This window comes from Octopus sinensis, linkage group LG7, assembly GCF_006345805.1.
Source record: "Octopus sinensis linkage group LG7, ASM634580v1, whole genome shotgun sequence".
NCBI classification, from domain to species: domain Eukaryota; kingdom Metazoa; phylum Mollusca; class Cephalopoda; order Octopoda; family Octopodidae; genus Octopus; species Octopus sinensis.
The window spans coordinates 29,658,963-29,679,431 of NC_043003.1; the positions used below are offsets into that span (position 1 = coordinate 29,658,963).

Genomic DNA, 20,469 nt, shown 5'->3' on the forward strand with positions numbered 1-20,469 from the left:
TCAATAAGAAAATGCCAACACTTTCTTTTCAGTTTATTCATGGCCATCCTATATTTAGTCACAGAAAATCAATACTTAATAATTGTTTCTAATTTAAGTATAAGGCTAAGGCAGTGAACTGGCAGAATCATTAGCACACCAGACAAAATGTTTAGCAGCATTTCGTCTGTCTTTACATTCTGTGTTCAAACGCTCCAGGGTCAGCTTTGCCTTTCATCCTTTCGGAGTTAATAAATTAAGTACCAGTTCAGCACTGGGGTCAATGGAATCAACTTGCCCCTCCCAGAAATTGTTGGCCTTGAGCCAAAATTTGAAACCAGTTTATGTATAAAGCTAGCATTTTTAAGGGGATGGGATTAGTTGATTACATCATCTCCAATACTTAACTGCTACTTTGTTTTATTCATCCTCAAAAGGATAGCAGGTAAATTTGCTCTGAATTCAAATCCTAGGGAGGTCAAATTTAAAGTGTCAGACATGGCGGGACAAATACAGCAAAGTGATTTAATTTATAACACTTCATAATTTTTGGGGTTTTTTTGCACAAGTCCAGCTGTTTTGAGGGAAGGAGACAAAAGCAGAAAATGTTTGTCTGAGCCCTTTTTTGTTAATAAATAGCATGAGGATTTTTTATTTTAATTCAGAGGCAAGACTTTGTTTTCAGGAACCTATGCCACAATATTTTTGTTGGTGTTGAAGCACATGTAACCAAGTTTGACTGAGGTGAAAAGACAGCATTCTTTGTCATGTATTAATGATTTGCTGCATAATTTTATTTAGCGGAAGAATAGAGTGTCGCTGTTAATTGAAAGCTCATTCCTAGTATTATTCCCGCCATTTTATATGCAACACATGAGAAGCAAGAATTTGTATTAAGAGACATCTCCTTCCAGCAATAAACTCAGAATGTAAAGTCTGAAGAAAGGTTGCTAAGCATTTTTCCTGGCATAGTAACAATTCTGCTAGCTCACTGCCTTATATGTAAGAATAATATTGATAAAAGAATTCTAAAATTTGAAATAAAACAAAACGTTTTATATCTTTTGTTTCAATTTCAATAAATAAAATCCTTTGAAAAAGAAGGATGCTTACTAATTTAAATTTTAAAATAAATTAGAAATATTGGATTTTAGTACATCATGTCATTTATTTCACTCACTGATAATACAATATATATGGCATAACAGAATGTATACTTCAATGCAGATATATATTTTACATAATAAAAAAAAAAGTAAAATATTTTAATGCAGCACTTAGTGCCTTAATTGCTTGCACACCACAAGGTTCAAAGGAAGCTACAGAAGCAAGCCAACACACTCGCGGCATTACCATGGGCGATGGCGTGGTTAAGGTGTTGGAAAAGCCAAGTAGAGTCACAGGCATCAACTGACAACTCGGTAAGGCGAGCTGTCAAAGACGACAAGAACTTCGCCGTTAGCGACGAACCCTCTAAACGTCTCAAAAGTTACAGGCTGGAAGAGGTAGTTCACTGTCAGGTCTCGATACTTCAGGGACACAGTATAACACAATACACTACTCAAATTCTGGTATTGACAAAGATTTTCCTTGAAAATGAGTTAGAAATATTAATAATGCACTTGATTTTAAATATTTTAAATGCACCTCCACCACAACTAACACCAAACTCGCAGCATTGCTCCAGCTTTGACATATGCTGCCACCTCGTGAGTTTACAACGGTCTCAAAGGGGCGCAACTGTGAAGAAGTACAAGGCGAAGCGATACAAGGGAGGTAAGTACGTTTCACCTTCACACTTAGGTCGTGGATACACGATGGCGGTTTTTCTTCGGTAAGTCCGTGTGTATTTTGTTAATTAAAGAATAATATTTTGGTATATAAGCATTAAATCTCAGCGATTTGTTTTTCAGCCTTCTATTCTGCTGCTTACAGTAGTGAGGAAATTTGGGTAATTGTTGTGATTGCGTAAAAGCACTGTATACAATAATTTCATTATTATTATATATTCCTGAAGATCGGCGGAGTTTCGAAATAGCTACTTTATGGGAAAGAAAAAGGGCAATTTTTGTGGAAAAAATTCTTTCAGAATCATAATCCCCGTTTTACGAAACACAGGAATACTAAAAACTAAAGAGGGAAAAATCACTTAATTCCTTGACCCTTTCCTTCCACATGAGGTAAGGATAGCTGTTCCGAATCACCAAGAAAATATAACAAGGTTTGACACAAATGAAGGTTGCCGATGTATTTTATATAAGTTGTGAGTGACATTATTGCAGACATATTTTTGACACAAAACTGTTTTATTACACCGGAGTGTAATCTATCACTTAGGTTTTGTGAAAGTATAACAGCTGGAAATGTTCTTGTAAAAGCATGAACGGCACAAATCTTTCATCTTCGACAAGTATAACACCTACACGCCGCCGCGACGACTCATGTATATATATATAGACTGAACATTCACCGAATACTAAAAGCTGATCTTAGGAAAGTCCGTTTTATATGTCGATCTTCAGATCAACATATAGAGGATGATATAAACTACGTTGAATTTCTTATCCGTCCGTAAACTCTTTGGATATTCTTTATAAATGAGTAAAACCTTGCTCGAGAGGTCATCACAGTGGAGCATCATGGATTGAATCCGATGGCGTTTACGATTTTATGATTGGATTTGCTTGTTTCACTTGTGTAAAATGGCCTTTTCTTATATATATTTTTCTTTAATGGAGAGTCTTTGGAGATTAAGTAGCGGAGGTGGGGTCGTTATAGCTAACTATTGTAGGAAAAGCACGAGCAGGTAGGGAATTCTTGAGGATTGGCATCTGGATAGAAAGAACTGAGAAAACCGATTAATGCACAGGACCTGGAAGAAAAGCAGGCTCAATGTAGGTTCACATGAGGAGGGAGGCAGGTGGGCCTTACTGAAAGTGGCACATGACAAGCAAAGGCCATTGTCAAAACAGTAGAAAAGATTTCTTAAGGTAAATCCACGCCACACATTATAAGGGAGTGGAATATAATCAGCTAATATTGTCACAGGACATAACTGATACTTATTGCATTGTTCATTCAGATGGAGGCACATGGCTCAATGGTTAGAGCATCAGGTTCATAATCATGAGGTAGTGAGTTTGATTCCCAAGCTGGGCTGTGTGTTGTGTTCTTGAGCAAGACACTTTATTTCACATTGCTCCAGTTGTGGTGAGGCGAGGTTGGTATGCATATGCAGCTGCTGGTCTTCCATAAACAACCTTGCCTGAACTTGTGATTCTGAGGGGAACTTTCTAGGTGCAATACAATGGTCATTCATGACCGAAGAGGATTTTTACCCATTTAGATGGAAGGCTGTTGAGCAAAGTCAATCCCAGCAAGATTTGAACTCAAAATGTAAAGGAATGCATTACAGCAGACAAAGGTTTTAAGTCAATTTCATCGACCCAGTGCGTAACTGGTACTTATTTAATTGACCCCAAAAGAATGAAAGGCAAAGTCAACCTCAGTGCAGTTTGAACTTAGAACATAATGGCAGATGAAATATCGCTAAGCATTTCGCCTGCCATGCTGATGATTCTGCCAGCTCAACGCCCTAATGCAGTTAAATTTAGCTACAAACAGAGTAATCTATGCACAATCGTTTCTGTTTCATGTGCATATACTGATTAAGTTCCAGCTTGACACCTCCACACACATCAGCATATATCTGCTATTTCTATGGTCAAGTGTGCAGGAATGTGTTATATATAGATGTACACATCATTATTATATCAAATTTCTTTATTCTTTTTTGACATCATTTAAATATAAATGAAAATCATTGCAACAAATCACTAAATTCAGAGACAATGGGAAATATTTTCAGCACTTTAACAATTGTCAAACCACTTCACTTAATAATAATTTGTTCTAATTCTGGCACAAGGCCAATTTTGAAGTGCAGGGCAAGTTAATTATATTGATCTCAGTACTTGACTGGTACTTACATCATTGATCCCCAGAAAGATGGAAAGTAAAGTTGACCTTAGCAGAATTTGAACACAGAACTTCAAGCTAGAAGAAACACTGCTAAAAATTTTGTCTGACACAGTAATGGTTCTACTAGTTCATTATCTTAGTAATAATAGTAATAATAATAATAATAATAATAATAATCCTTTCTACTACAGGCACAAGGCCTGAAATTTGGAGGGAGAGGGCAGTTGATTAGATTGACCTAGTATGCAACTGGTACTTGATTTATCGACACCCCCTTCCCACCCCCATAAAAGGATGAAAAGCAAAATCAACCTCGGCAGAATTTGAACTCAGAACATAAGACAGACAAAATACTGCTAAGCATTTCGCCCGGAGTGCTAATGATTCTGCCAACTCACCACATTAGTAATAATAATAATAATAATTCTTTCTAATGTTGGCACAAGGCTAGCAATTTTTAGGGGAAGGGAGTTAGTCAATTACATCAATCCCAGTACTTGTCTAGTACTTATTTCATCAACACTGAAAGGATGAAAGAACAAATTGATCTTGTCCGAATTAGAGCTCAAAATGTTGAGATTGGGGGAAAATGCTTGTAAGTATTTTTCCCAATGCACTGATTTGGGCTCAAGCCCAGCAATTTTTAGCAAGAGGTGGTTAGTTGAATAAATTGACCCCAGTACTTGACCAGTATTTTATTTTACTTATCCCAGCATATGAAATGGTGATGTCGGTTAGAACCAGATTTAATTTTATTCAGCATGTAAAGGGACATAATTACATGATTTGAAGGAATGATGTAATTTTTGGTCCAAACCCATAACCATACTTAATTTTTCTTTCTGATATTTTTCTCATTTTATTTTTCATATATATATTAATCAAAGGACATACTAAGTACGTCTACCTGCTGCAAATAACAATAAAAACTCTTAGATCGCCTAAATACACTGATAATAACTACAGAAATCTATAGTTGCTATCAGTGTGTTTTGGTAATTTAAATAAGAGTTTTGACTGTTATTTCCAGCAGGTAGACATACTTAGTATGTCTTTTGATTAATTTTAATCCTTCAGCTATTTAGTGCTTTTTGCGGGATTTCCAATCGCCTGTATTATTGATTCTGTTATTATCGTTTTTTTAAATTGTTACACTAGATAATAACAGGGTCAATGGTATCTTCGCAAATTATTTTTTCTCATGAATTATTTGCTCCACATATATATAAAATTCATTTAGTGTTTTGTTTTCTCTTTCTAGCCCCAGTCTGCTGGGCAGCATTTATGGCAGAACTTGCGTCCGGTGGAACTCCAACCGAACCTCAATGTGTAAAATTAACCGATCCATCTATAAACGGATGTACCCTGTCACACTTGTCCAGCCTGATGGATCCACCATTGTAATCCGCTACAAAGAGCCTCGACGAATTATCACAGTAAGAATTAATTTCAGTAATTTCATTTTCACATCTAGAATAACATGTGTGTGAGTAAAGTTGTCAGGCAAGCTTGAGGATCCAAAATTTCCTAGATTACTATAAAAGACCTCCTTCAGTCATGAATGACCATAAGATTGTTCCTAGAAAGTTCCCCTCCTACAAGTTTGGGTAAGTTTATTTGTGGAAAACCAGTCGTTGTCCATGCATACCAGCCTCCCCTCTCTGTGCCACCAGTGTTGTCTAAGGGAAAAGCAAAAGCTGATACAGGCAACTCATTTCTACAGCTACATGAACTGGAATGTCACTGGTGTCAAGCTATATCAGTCTTTGCCATTCCCTTGGACAACATCGATGGTATCGGATGGTGTGGGTTATGGCCTTGTCACCTGCATCATAAATCAGGTAGTTCATGAAGGAGTCCTACCCAATGCCTGGTGTAGCAGCACCATAGTCAACTGCTATAAGGGTAAATGTGATGCTTTAGATACAAGTAACTACAGGGGTATCAAATTATTGGATCAGGTGATGAAAGTTACAGGGAGGCTCATAGCCCAACTAATTAGGGAGAGAGTTAGCCTAGATGAGATGCAGTTTGGTTTTGTGTCAGGCAGAAGCACCACTGATGCTATATTTCTGGTAAGGCAACTGCAGGAGAAATATCTAGCCAAAGATAAACCTCTGTACTTGGCTTTTGTTTACTTGGAGAAAGCCTTTGACAAGGTCCCCCAATCCCTTATCTGGTGGTCAATGCAGAAACTGGGGATAGACGAGTGGTTGGTAAGAGCTGTACAAGCCCTGTACAGGGATGCTGTCAGTAAGGTGAGGGTTGGCAATGAGTACAGTGAAGAATACCAAGTAGAAGTAGTAGTTTCCCAAGGATCAGTCCTCAGCCCCCTCTTATTCATTATAGTCCTCCAGACAATAACAGAGGAATTCAAGACAGGCTGCCCCTGGGAACTTCTTTATGCTGATGACCTTGCTCTAATAGCCAAGTTACTGCCAGACCTAGAGACAAAGTTTAGGGTGTGGGGGCAAGGTATAGAATCGAAGGGCCTTAGGGTTAACCTAGCAAAAACCAAAGTCTTAGTTAGTGAGAAAGCTGTCAAATCACAAACCCCTTCAGTTAGATGGCCCTGCTCGATCTGTAGAAATGGCGAGGGTAGAAACTCCATACGATGTACTTGGTGTAAGCTATGGACACATAAAAGGTGCAACAATATCAAAGGAAGGTTAACCGAAAAGACAGTTTTTGTGTATGGCAGATGCACAGGGTCAATAAACACTGAAGATTCCATTACATGCCAGGGGGAGAAACTAGAAGTAGTTGATAGCTTCCGCTACCTAGGTGACCAAGTCTGTTGTTGGGGTGGTTGCTCTGAGAGTGTAGTGGATAGAATAAGAATAGCCTGGGCAAATTTCAGGGAGCTCCTACCTCTGCTGGCAACTAAGAGCCTCTCACTCAGGATGAAGTGTAGACTGTATGATGCATGTGTATGAACTGCCATGCTACATGGCAGAGAAAGATAGGCCATGACTGCTGAGGACATGCATAGGCTTGAAAGAAATGAAGCGAGTATGATCCGCTGGTTGTGTAATGTCACTGCATACACAACAGAGTGTAAGCGCTCTGAGAGAAGAGTTGGGCATAAGTAGCATCAAATGTGGTGGACAAGAGAGACGACTGCGCTGATATGGTTCTGGGTGATATTAAGAACTCTTTAGATGTAATCATATACTGTCATAATGGAGATGTTCAGCAAATAAACTCTGTCCATTGATCATACAATCCACTGCATTATGTTCTGCTGCCACTGAAGGGAACAGGCGGTTGGCAGCTCAATATGAAGAAATCAAATGAACAAACATTAACAGCTATGAATTTTTATGCTTACCAACTGCAGGTAAGAACTAATTCAGATAATCATATTATGTGAAATAGAAGACTTTTACAGTAATATGATGTAGAACAGTGGGTGAAAGTAGTACGGAGCAGGCTAAGGTGCCAGAAAACACTCAGGGTTGCTTGATACTGTCAACCAAACTAATACAGTAAAACCAGGAAGAAGAATTATTCTCCCACCAACCATCACCTGCAGTCCAAGATTTTACAGTGAGGCCTTCCAAAACACCATGGTAATACTGGGAGCAATGGGAAAACCAGATTACTTCATCACATTTACGACAAATCCAAAATGGACAGAGATACAGACCACCTTATTTCCAGGGGAGCATGCACAGGACTGACCTGATATTCCTGCCGAGTATTCAAAATCAAGTTCAACACATTTCTCCATGATCTACTGAAAAAACACTTTCTGGAAAAAGTTAATACCTATACACTAATGATTGAATGGCAAAAACGTGGCCTTACACATGCACATACATTTATAATGGTTAATTGTCTTAAACCAACTTCCAGAAATCATAGACAAAGTAGTTAGTGCCAAAATACCCAACAAAGACCGCATCCCAGAGCTATCCAACTCAGTAATGGCACATAATGTTCATGGTCAATGCAGTGCTATCAACCTCCAAAGTCCATTTATGGAAACCAGGTGAGATGGAGCTCGATGTACTAAGGAGTTTCTGAAACCCTTCGAGTCAGCCACCTATACATCAAGAAATAGCTACTTGACGTATCACAGAAGAAGTCTAGCATATAGTGGAAGAACCAATAAAATTTACGTTAAGGGTCAGACAGATTTTGTGGTAAGATTTTTCTTCAACTTATACTGACAAATTTTTGATATAGAAAATTTATCATTATGTTTCAAATCTCATAATTTTAAGTCCAATTTTAACAAACCCATATCAACTGGTTCTGGCTTTACACTCAACTGCATCTACCAAAACAATGTCCATGGAAAAATATAGCAATATATACTATTTACTTACGTTTAATATTTTCTTCGCAGGTTGACAATTCTTGGATAGACCATACAATCTGTATCTGATAATTAAATACTATACCCACATCAGCGTCGAGGTCGTACATACCATCCAAGCAGTAAAGTACTTATACAAATACATTACAAAAGGGCAAGATCGAATCATCTTAACATCGGAAACAGGACAGCCAATTCCCGTATTAAACGATAAAGAAAACTTGATAAATGCTTCATACATCTCTGCAAGTGAAGCATTCTGGAAGTTGTATGAATTTTTCATACACCAAAAGCATCATGCAGTTGAAAAGCTACTCTGTCGTTTACCTGATGAACAGACTGTACAATTCGACCCGACTTCTGTCGCTGTGGTTGTGGAATGTAGACCATCGATAACTAAATTGACAGCTTATTTTCAAACAAACAAACTTGACGAAAAAGCTCGAGAGATTTTATACCCAGATTTTCCTAAATATTTCACCTGGAACAATAAAACCAAGTCGTGACAAAAATGAAAACGAGGTACAACCGATGATAATGGTGATGTTAAAACTGAAACTATCAAACAAATCCCAACCATATCATATAGTGCTCATCAGAGTCAGAACTGTTTCACCTTCAGATACTCCTTCACCATATTAAAGGTGCAACTAGCTTTGATGAACTGAAGACTGGAGGGAAATGTATGTTCAACATTTCAGCAATCATGCATGAAAACTGGACTGATATTGGACGACCAAGAAATACACTGTGCAATGGAGGAAGCAGCCAGTGTTTGCTTTGGAGATTCACTGCATGACTTCTTCACTGACATGTTAATTTACTGCCGGCTGCTTGATCTGATGAACTTTTGGGGAGAGTGTAAAACGAGACCTCATGCAAAGAAACAACATTGGAGGTCTTACCCCTCGCATTGAAAATGAAATATTGATTCGTCTGCAGGAGCAACTTCAAAGGGATGAACTTGACCTAGTTTGAGATTTCCAGCTTCCTCAACCTGAATATAACGAAACCAGTCAATTGATGCCAAAGATTATTACAGACTGTCTTCGAATAGTGTCTACTGACATTTACAATACTCTGACCAGAAGCACGTTTTTGATATGGTTGTAAACTCAGTTTTACAACAGGAAAACAAGGTTTTCACCTTGAGTGCAAATGGTGGAACTGGCAAAACATATCTTATCAATGCAATCATGGATTTTCTACATTTGGAGAAAAAAATCATACTCACCACAGCTCTATCTGGGATTGCGGCAACATTGCTGCACAATGGCCGGACATTTTATTCTCAGTTCAAAGTACCCATAAACATAACACCAGGGTTCTGCTGCAATGTGTCATCTCAGGATGCAACTACACAACTCTTCAGAATGACCTGTCTAATAATAGTTGATGAAGTCAGCCAAGGCAACAAGCTCATACAACTGCTTGGATCATTCCCTATGTGATATCAGAGCGAACAAATCCCTGTTTGGAGGAGTATGTGTTATTTTTTTTTAGGTGACTGATAGATTCTACTGGTTATTAAACGTGGTAGTCAAGCTCAAATAGTGCAAACCACCTTGAAAACATCGTACATCTGGAGGTCTGTGACGGAGTTGAGTCTAAAGAAAAACATGAGGGTACGGAATTCTTCATATACAACTTTCGCAACTTGTTGGTTACAAGATTGGTTCAAGACAATGCTCGTTCTCTGAGCCACTGAGGAATGTGATTCAAATTAGGCCAGATTTTATACTCAAAATATCATCTATTTCTGAATTATGCAAATTCGTCTTTAATGATTTAAGTGAAAACTACAAAAACACATCATGGTTGTGTTCACAAGCTGTCATCGCCTCAACCAATGAAGTAATAAACAGTGTGAATGAGCACCTGGTTAGCAACTTCTCTGGAGTAAATCAAGAGTACTGTAGTTCAAATACAATAGATGACGGAAACTACCACCAGTACCCACAGGATTTCTGAACAACTTAAATCCATTGGAATTGCCATCTATAAAATCAAATTGAAAAAGAACTGTGAAATAATGCTCTTTAGGAATTTCGATCCAGCCAATGGACACTTCAATGAAACAAGATACATGGTAACTGGACTAAATTCCAGTGTTATCAAAGCAGTGATTGCAACTGGCCCACACAATGGTAAACGCTTGTTCTTTCAATGGATACTGTTTACACCAACCAATAACCAGTTTCTGTTCCTATTAAGACGCAGGCACTTTCCTATAAAACCGGCATTCTCATTCACAGCAAACAAGGCACAGTGCCAGACTTTAGATTGTGTTGGTGTATTTTACCCACTCCAATGTTTACACACGTCCAGTTATACCTCACTATGAGTAGAGCAATGGACTCGAGTAATTTGAAAATTAGTGTCAACCAAGCAGAAAGTATTCATCTACAAAGAAGTTTTGACTATATTGTATAATTCATAATTTTAATAAGGAAGTTTGTGAACTTTGAATGTGTAAGAGTATAAACAAGCATAAAATAGTGCAAACAGCTAAAATAAAAGTATATCTAAATAACATTTTTTCTTAATGCTTTTTCATGCAGTGGTTGAAGGAAGCTCTGATTTTCATTAGGAGTGGTCCACATAACCATTCATGATACAGAGGCTGGGAGCCTATTTCAGTTTGGAAGTGAATCGTTATCACATGTCACTTAGTTGCAAACACATGTCATATAGCTGCAATAGAATGCTGTATCACCAACAATAATGTGCTTTCTCTAAGACATCACCCAGTAATCTATCAAATCCATTTGCACATTTTTCAATTCATCCTGCTGTTATGATTTGCCTCCATCATAGATGGGTAGATTTACTAGTAAAAATAATTAGCAAAGCAAAAGTTTGGAAAATAAATCATATCTCCATCCCACAGAAATAAAGTTTTCTTCATTTTTATTTTCAAACATTGCTTACCCAATTATCTTTCTTTCTTTCAGCTTCCTATAGATATTGAAACTCTGACTCCGGAACAGAAGAAATTGCAGCTACAGAAACGAAAACCTAAACGAATCATTCAAGTAGTAGAAGATTTTGAAGACGATTTTGATATTGGCCGATACAGGCATCTCTGGAAGAAGTAATCCCCTCTCCATCATCCTGTTTTACACTATTTCATATTTAAATTAAATCAAAATAGATGTTATTCCATGATCTTTTTTTACTTTATTTTGTGTGATTTGATTAACTCAGCCAATTGTTATGTTAATTTAACCTTCCTTGTACTCTCCACTACCAGGAGAATCTTGGCTTCCTTGACACACCCACTTCTGTTTCACCATCACTACACTGATGATGACATGTTCATATGCATTTGTATGCTTTTATGTCTGTTTTTGCCAATCTAGCATGGGTTAGATCTGTTTGTGATCCAATTGTAGAGTGCTTGAAACTTCTCAGCATTCAGGTCTTTCTGCAGTTTTAGGGTATCATCAAAGTTCTTGACCACCTGGGATACTTTTGTATCATCAGCGTAGCTGGTGAGAGTAACTGACTATAACTGAGGGCCTGTCTGAGAGAGCCACCACAAACAATAGTGGTTCCTGTACAATTCCCCGAGAGACTCCACTGAAAATTAAAGTTTCCCCACAGAGAGTGCCATTGGCTGGAGTTGTTTTAATCATAGTTTTTAAAAATATGCAGTCGCTCCTCTAGTTTTCCAGTGATACCAAGGTCATGAACTTTCTGACATATCCTCCCATGATCAACTTTGTTGAAGGCCTTAGCAAAACTGAATATATCACATCCACATTCAAGAGATCGAGAAGTTGCTGGTAGTAGCTGTGTGAGGCAGCAGCTTCTTGGACAGAAGCCATGTTGCATGTTTGAGCACAAGCTATTATCTTCCAGGAATGCCATCATTCTCCTTCTGACAATGCATTCCATGACTTTGCTAATTTGTAAGGTGAGAGATAGGCTTGTAATTGTTAGCATCTACTCTGCTTCTTCCTTTAATATTTTGGGAAGTTTGCCACATGCAAAGAAACTTAGGAAAACTATCTGCATTTAGCTTCATTATCCCATTTAGCCATTTTTTATTTCAGGATTTAGTTATCTAGCCATGTATTTATCTATATCTATCAATTATATAAATGTACATATCTATGAACATATATGCATGTGTGTATGCATATACACAAACACACAAGAACATATGCAAGTGTGTATGCATATATACACACACATATATATGCATATATATATGTATGTATATATATATATATATATATATATATATATATATATATATATATATATACACACACACACATATATCATCATCATCATCATCATCGTTTAACGTCCGCTTTCCATGCTAGCATGGGTTGGACGGTTCAACTGGGGTCTGGCAAGCCCGAAGGCTACACCAGGCCAGTCAGATCTGGCAGTGTTTCTACAGCTGGATGCCCTTCCTAACGCCAACCACTCCGAGATATGGTGTTTTCGGTGTTTTTCTTATGTGCCACCGACACAGGTGCCAGACAAGGCTGGCGAACGGCTACGATCGGATGGTGTTTGTTACGTGCCCACGGCACGGAGGCCAGTCGATGCGGTACTGGCTACGGTCCCGTTCGGATGGTTTTCTTATGTGCCACCGGCACTGGTACCACAAGGATACAAATTCCATTGATGTTCATCTATTTTGATTTGGTTTGACTTGATTCGATTTGACTTTGATTATATATCATTCACACACAGTAGTGTGTGAATAATAATCTTAAGGTTAACATTTACACACTTGTGACCACTTCTAGGTTTTGTCACTACCTCAGTTTTTAACCAAAGTAGATTGTGCTTACATTTCTAGATAGGTAACATCCTAAACTACATTTGAAAACTGCTTTGATAGAAAAAAAGTTTCAGGAAAGCATGTGAGTTCAAAAACAGGAAAGTAATTCCTGAAATCCACTTTGAGTCTTTTTTTTTTTTTTTCAAGAAATCTAAATTTTATTTTAGCTTATATGATAGATCTCAGCGAGAGGAATCTATCCATATTAGTTATTCAAAAATGTTCAGTAAGTACTGAGGTAAAAACCAACGAAAATATTAGATTAATTCCTGAAATCGACTTCGACTCCAAATATTCTTCTTTCAAAAGAAAACTATATTTAAATTTAACTTTTCTGACAGATCTCAACTACAGGAATCCCATGATACTAATTATATATAAGAAAAATTTTATTAAAAAACTGCTGGGGCCAGATGTGCCGAAAACAGTGGTAACACCTCAAAGCCAATTCAAAACCTAAACGTTTTGTTTTTGTTTAGTTCATGTGATAGAACTCAAGATGAATGTCATGGTGCTAATCTTTTCAAAACATATTCAAAATTTTCTAAGTTATTATATAAGCTAAATGTGCCAAAAGTACATAAAACAATTTTCAAGTAATACTATTACTTATTACAGTACTAAGATGACCAGCTGGTGGTATCATTAACACACAGGGTGAAAGCTTCGCGACATTTTGTCTGTCTTTACGTTCTGAGTTCAAATTCTGCCAAGGTCATCTTTGCTTTTTATCTTTTCGGTACTTGATAAAATGAGTATCAGCTGAGCACTGAGGTTGACGTAATCAACTTCCTTCCCCACTGGATTTGATGGCCTTCTGCCAAAATTGGAAACCAATATAGCAAAATGTTTTATTCAATTCAGTATTTAGGTATCTTGCAAAGATCTACCTCTATTCATAGAATACACTATATTGCAGTAAATATATATAGTAATAAATATCATTCACACACAGCAGTGTGTGAATAATATTTTTAACATCAACATTTACTCACCCACAATCACTTCTAGGCTTTGTCACTAATTCAGTTTTTTACCAAATTTGATGATGTTTATACATTTTTAAGCTACATTTTCAGCTACAAAATTTGAAATTTAGTTCAGTAGAAAAAAAGTTGAAATTTCAAACATGTGAGGTCAAAAAGGGGAGAATAACACCTGAAATCGACTTCAGGGATATACAGGCAACACTGCATACATATTTTTGTAAACACGTGCGCACACATGTGCACATACTCATAAGTAACTTTTAAAACACCCATGAAGGGAAACAAAGGTGAGTGTAATGAATATGTAGCTTTAAGGAGAGAGGGGGTAAGTTGACAACAATTGATGATGAGTGGACTCTTTTCTGCTGTCCATTGTAAATAAACATTCACACACACACACACATACATACTTCTTGCAGAAAAATGTTACTGAGGTTTAAAGTTTAATAATTTTTACCTAATCTGAAAACAGGATGTAGAAGCTGGCATTTTCTGCATGATAGTTGTCTATCACAAAATGAAAGCAAAATCATTATACAAGGAGGAATTTTTATTAAACAACCAAAAGCAAAGCATGACAAAGACCAAAGTTGTAAGAACTTTTGCAGTCTTAATAAGTTTTTTGTTTGCTTTTAAACTTTAATTCAGTATTAAGAGTAGCAGAATTTAGATTATTATTTCTTAGGGTAAATTGACAAGGTTTTTGCTTTCAGATGGTATGATTGGATTTTCAGAGTAACAGGATTCAGATTTTTTATTGAAGGCAAGTTGACAAGAACAGTAGCTGAATTGCTGACTTTATTTTTATATTGCATGAATTTCAACTAACAAACTAAATTTGCCCTAACAAGGGCAGGTGCAAAACTAGCCAATGCATCCCATCACAAAAAATAAAATATTGATTCTACATTAAAAAAAAAATTAATCTGACAAATAAATCATAAGTAAAATTTATTAGTTAGCATTAATACAGTAGAATTAGGCTAATTCATTACTTCACCTAATTCATCACTTTCAATTTTCTCCTAGGGATGACTAACTAGGCAAATTCTACTGTATTTTTTAAAACATTTATTTTATTTCATTTTTAAAATACTGCTTTTTTCCAAATATAAGCCCATGGGCTTAAATGCAGAGTTAAATAATTTTGCTTAAATGATTTTCTTCTGAAAATAATGAAAATTCTTGGGGTTATACATGAAAAGAGTTTCAGAATATAAGCCCATAGGCATAAAATTGGATGATCTTATTTTTGGAAAAAAAACCAGTAATGTTTTTAATTTTTGTTTTAATAAAATATAGTAAATTGTTTAAATGTTATTCTTGGCGGCAATATTTTAAGTACAGTAGAATTTTAATTTTAAGTACTTTTCATTTTCCTTTAGAGGTGATGAATTAGGCCGATTCTACTGTAGAAATCTTGTTCTGTACTTTTCCAGGTGTAATAACTTAAGAATATTAATATGCATGCATCCACATTTTTCATTGTAATATATGTATATATACTGATATGCACACATATAAGGAAGCAAGCTGACAGAATGATTAGTACATAGGACAAAGTGCTTAGTGGCATTTCTTCTATTTAAATCCTACAAGGGTTGACTTTGCCTTTCATCCCTTCAAGATTGATACAATGAAGTATGGTGGATTGGAGGTGTCAATATAATCAACTTCCACCACCCTTCAAAATTTCTGGCCTTGAACCCTGCAACAGACCAGCATTTTGCCAATGTGCTAATGGTTCTTTTCTACTCTATGCACAAAGCCCGAAATTTTGTGGGAGGGACCAGTCAGCTAGATCGATCCCAGTACGCAACTGGTACTTAATTTATCGACCCTGAAAGGTTGAAAGACAAAGTCAATCTTGGCAGAATTCAAACTCAGAATGTAAAGACAGACGAAATACCACTAAGCATTTCACCTGGCATGCTAACTGTTCTGCCAGCTCACTGCCTTAAATTTCTATTTAGTATTGATTTTTTACATTGGCTCAAGTTTAACCCTTCCTTCCCAAGCCCCACACAAATCTATAACTCCAATTCTTCTTCCTTGTAATGTCATCTCTCTGAAGTTTCTTTCACATCCATGTTTTTCCTACAAACATCAAGCTTTTTTTATGTTTATTGGAAAGGATCAGGGCTCATGGTTTCACAAACCCTCCAAGAAGAGTGAGATCAATGTGGTCAATGTCTCAACTGAAAAGCAGGAGTAAAAGAATTCTAAAAATTCATCATTTTGAGGAGGAAAGACTTGGTATAGTGGTCAGTGTGGGAAACCTGAGTGAGTCAGGTGTACCCTAAGCAGAGGTGGTATAAGACCAGCCTGCTTTGAGGAGGAGTGAGGCCACTTTAGTAATAATAAAAAAGATAGAAGACAGCATGTATGTGGGTCAGAAGTCACTGACCTTCATGCCAATCAGTTGATCAAACTGAACATCCACCACATCAATCCCAGAAGCCATGAGTACTGTTCCTACTTTCTGACTGAACTTATTAACCTTTCGTCAATCTCCAGTTTCTGCATCGCCCACCAGATAAGGGAACGGGGGACCCCGTCAAAGGCTTTCTCCAAGTCTACAAAAGTTAAGTATAGGGGTTTGTCTTTAGCTAGGTATTTCTCCTGCAGTTGTCAAACCAGGAATATGGCATCAGTGGTGCTTCTACCCGGTACAAAACCGAACTGCATCTCATCTAAACTGACTCTCTCCCTAATGTAATGGGCTATAACCCTCTCCATGACCTTCATCACCTGTTCCAGCAGTTTGATACCACTGTAGTTATTTCTGTCTAGAGCATCACCTTTACCCTTGTAGCAGTTGACTTTGTTGCTGCTATGCCAGTCATTGGGTATGACTCCATCATGAACTACCGGGTTTACAATGCATGTGACTAGGCCATAGCCTATACCACCAGATGCTTTAAGCATCTCAGCAGCAATTTGTGATGGGCCTGGGGCTTTTCTTGGCTTCATACCCTTAATTGCTTTATCTACTAGGGAGCTCTCTATTTGGATAGCTGGTCCCTCTACTCCTCCCATTCATTCTCCACATTCAGCAGCCTTTCATAATGGCTTCTCCAAGCCTCTTTCTTTGCAGAATCATTAAAAGCAAGTGCACCATCATCCATGCGGATGCATTTCTCTCCTGTGACATCACAATTTTCTCTCACACACTGTCATGCAATCCGAAATACTTCAGTTCTTTGGTCCTCACGTCACTGGACATTGGCAAACTTCTTCTTTTCTGCTTCACCCTTGGCTATGTCTACCTGCAGCCCAGCATCCCTTTTGGCTACCTGGTAAAGTTTCCTGCTTCCCCCAGCTTTCCAGGCCTGTTTCTTTGCTCTAATGGCTTTGTCTACTATACTATTCCACCACCATATAACTCTAGGTCTGGAATGGACTTCGCATCATCCACAGATTTTGTCTGTAGCACTCAGCAAGCTGTCCCATAGGAATTTCCAGCTACCTTCTATGTCTGCTACGTCTGATATCTGTAGCTCCTCCTCCCTCTCATCAAATTTCTTGATGAGGATGTCCCTAAATCTCTGACCACATGAAGGGTTCTTTAGCTTCCAAATCCTTTTTTGGATTGGTCTGCTTCTTGGTATCCTTCTGACCTGAAGCCTAAGGTCACTAATGACTAGCCTATGCTGGGAGGATACATTCTTCATCCAAGAGGGTCTTTGTATTTAAGAGCAACCCTGCATACCGCTGTCTGGTGAGGATGAAATCAATCTGGCTAGCAGAGTCACCTGATTGATAGGTTATCAGGTGGCTGTCTGATTTCCTGAAGTTAGTGTTGCAGATTAAAAGGTTACATGCATCACAAAACTCCAGTAGCATAGTTCCCTCATCGTTTTGGGAACCAATACTATGTACACCAGTGAAGATACCGGATTGCTGCCCAACATGTACACCAGTGAAGATACCGGATTGCTGCCCAACATGCCCATTAAAATCTCCAGCCGCAAAGATGAGGTCATTGCCACTCATCTTTGAGGTAGTCTGTAGAAGAGTATCATAAAAATGATCCTTCTGATCATTTGGTAGGCCCGTTTGTGGGGCATAGGCAGAGATAATTGTAGCTGTGCTGTTCTGCAGGACTAGCCTGAGCTGAAGCACTCTATTGCATACCCTGACAACCTCTAGGATTTTATGTACCCATTTCTCTGCAAGGAGTATGCCTACACCCCCCACTCCATCCATGTTACCTTGCCAGAAGATTTTATACTTATGTGCCTTGCCTGTGAGGACTCTAGACGAAGCTCCTCTCCATCTTACCTCTTGTATGCAGCAGCATACATCGACACATCTCCTTTCAAGCATCTCTACAATCTCACTATATATATATATATATATATATATATATATATATATATATATATATATATTAAACTGTTTAGATATCAGATCTTAAGCTTACCCATATCATTATCATTATCCTCATTTAACATCTGTTTTCCAGGCTTGTGTGGATTGGATGGTTTGACAAGATTCTATGAACTGCAGACTGCATCAAGCTCTGCTATCAGCTTTGGCTTGGTTTCTATTTCAACCACTTTACAGTATGTACAAGATGCTTTTCTATGATGATACCTGCATGAGAGAGATCCTGGCAACCTTTCTTATGCTGATGATGGGTTTCTTTCAGTTTCTGTCTATCAAATGCATGAACAAGGCTTTGGTCAGCCTGAGGCTATAATAAAAGATATTTACACAAGGTTTTACATAGTGGAACTGAACCTGAAATCATGTGAGTGTGAAACAAAGTTCTAAATCAAATAACCATCCCCATACCTACAAGTGTAGGCATAAGTTTTAAGATAATGTACGCATAAATATCGGTGAAACTGGCCACTGGCACAAGAGCACAAGGACAATTTTATTTTCATTTCTAGGACATCTGCAAGAGAGATATGAAGTCAATAGATCTGGACATCTTGAGATGGGAGGCAGTTGCAAATGATTTCCCCATACTGCAGAGAAGTACTATGCAAGGGGAAGAGAAACTGGAACTTGTCACCAAAGAATAGTGTACTTGAAGAAAGGAAAAGTCAGTAATGTCAGTGGAGAGCTTTTTCAAATGCAATCGTTGCATGAAAGTCTGCCACTCCCATGTGGGCCTTACAGTCACAGCAGACACTGTACCACCATCAACAGCTGACACAAAATTCTCCAGGTGCATATCCCTGGTCTTTCAAGACTGATGGATGCCTATCTACAGGTATGAATATTGTAAATATGTACGCTGAAGGTAAGGGAAATAGTTCAGAAAATTAAAAATTTATTAACAACTCATCTTGGATATTCAGCTTTATAAAATACATGTGAGTTATAACATTTTACATTTGTTTTTCAATGCTCACATGAGGAGGATGTGTAAAAATGATAGTAAGACATTGTTCAACAGCTGTATACCCTTCTATTCATAACCCTTAAATGTTTTTTCTGCAAAATTTCAGCATAATATCACCAAATATTTTTTTGCTCAAACAGCTTCATGCAAAGGCAACTAAACCAGGAGATAGAGAACTCTAACAGAAAAGCCTGAGGTATGCTGTTCCTTTAGTTTGTGACAAATAAGTTTCACCTATCTAGTGACAGCATTTCCAAAAAGTGTGGCTAGTCCTACACAAACCTTCATCATTAGAAAACAAATCACCTATATACACATATACAAATGTACATACGTATGAATGGATGAATGATTTTTATTACAGTTTTATGTAAGTTCTTGAGAGTTCAAGCTGGTTGTTATATGTATGTATTGAATTCTCTCAATTTCAATTTATGAAGGTCTGATGGCCTAGCTGTTAGACAACCCACACATTTTGGAAATGCTGATAATAGGTAGTTGGTGCAAATGTTTGCCACAAACTCAATGATCAGCATGACTGAAGCTTTTCTATAAGAGTTCTCCATCTCCTGAGTTAGTTGTTTTTCCACAGCTTAAAATCCAGTCCACCCTAGTAGGCTTACTTGCACCTTGGCACCAAACTGGGAATTTCTAAGTCCTCGCATTTATGTCATCATCATCATTTAACGTCTGTTTTCCATACTGGCATGGGTTGGACAGTTCAACTGGGGTCTGGGAAGCCAGGAGGCTGCACCAGGCTCCAGTCTGTGCCCTTCCTAATGCCAACCACTCTGTAAGCGTAGTGGGTGCTTTTTACATGCCACCAGCACGGAAGCCAGTCAAGACGGCGTTGGTATTGGCCACATTCGGATGATGCTTTTTATGTGCCACCAGCACGGGTATTACAATTACAATTTCCATTTGATTTTCATTTTGATGATGATGTACTTGACTCAATAGGTCTCCTCAAGCACAGCAGGTCGCCCTACGATCCAAGGTACTTTTGAATGGGATATGGCTGGTTATGAGAAAC

At 37.7% G+C, this 20,469-nt stretch overlaps 1 protein-coding gene across 2 annotated transcripts; it reads left to right on the forward strand.

Annotated features, from left to right (window-relative positions):
• Nucleotides 1-1,325: 1,325 nt before the first annotated feature.
• Nucleotides 1,326-11,450, forward strand: LOC115214299 (39S ribosomal protein L55, mitochondrial). Of its 2 annotated transcripts, none has more exons than XM_029783457.2 (3): nt 1,326-1,813; nt 5,222-5,396; nt 11,239-11,450. In XM_029783457.2, the coding sequence occupies exons 1-3, from the start codon at nt 1,341-1,343 to the stop codon at nt 11,380-11,382; spliced, it is 792 nt and encodes a 263-aa protein (XP_029639317.2). In that variant the 5' UTR covers nt 1,326-1,340; the 3' UTR covers nt 11,383-11,450. The 2 variants fall into 2 exon arrangements, with proteins under 2 accessions (XP_029639317.2, XP_029639316.1); XM_029783456.2 differs by having other exon boundaries at nt 1,661-1,755.
• Nucleotides 11,451-20,469: the final 9,019 nt, after the last annotated feature.

Excerpts from the sequence above, each read along its gene's own strand:
- LOC115214299 (XM_029783457.2), top strand. The coding sequence starts at position 1,341 with ATGGCGTGGTTAAGGTGTTGGAAAAGCCAAGTAGAGTCACAGGCATCA. Across the intron at positions 1,814-5,221 it reads ACGATGGCGGTTTTTCTTCG|CCCCAGTCTGCTGGGCAGCA; the intron begins GTAAGTCCGTGT and ends TTCTCTTTCTAG. Across the intron at positions 5,397-11,238 it reads AGCCTCGACGAATTATCACA|CTTCCTATAGATATTGAAAC; the intron begins GTAAGAATTAAT and ends TCTTTCTTTCAG.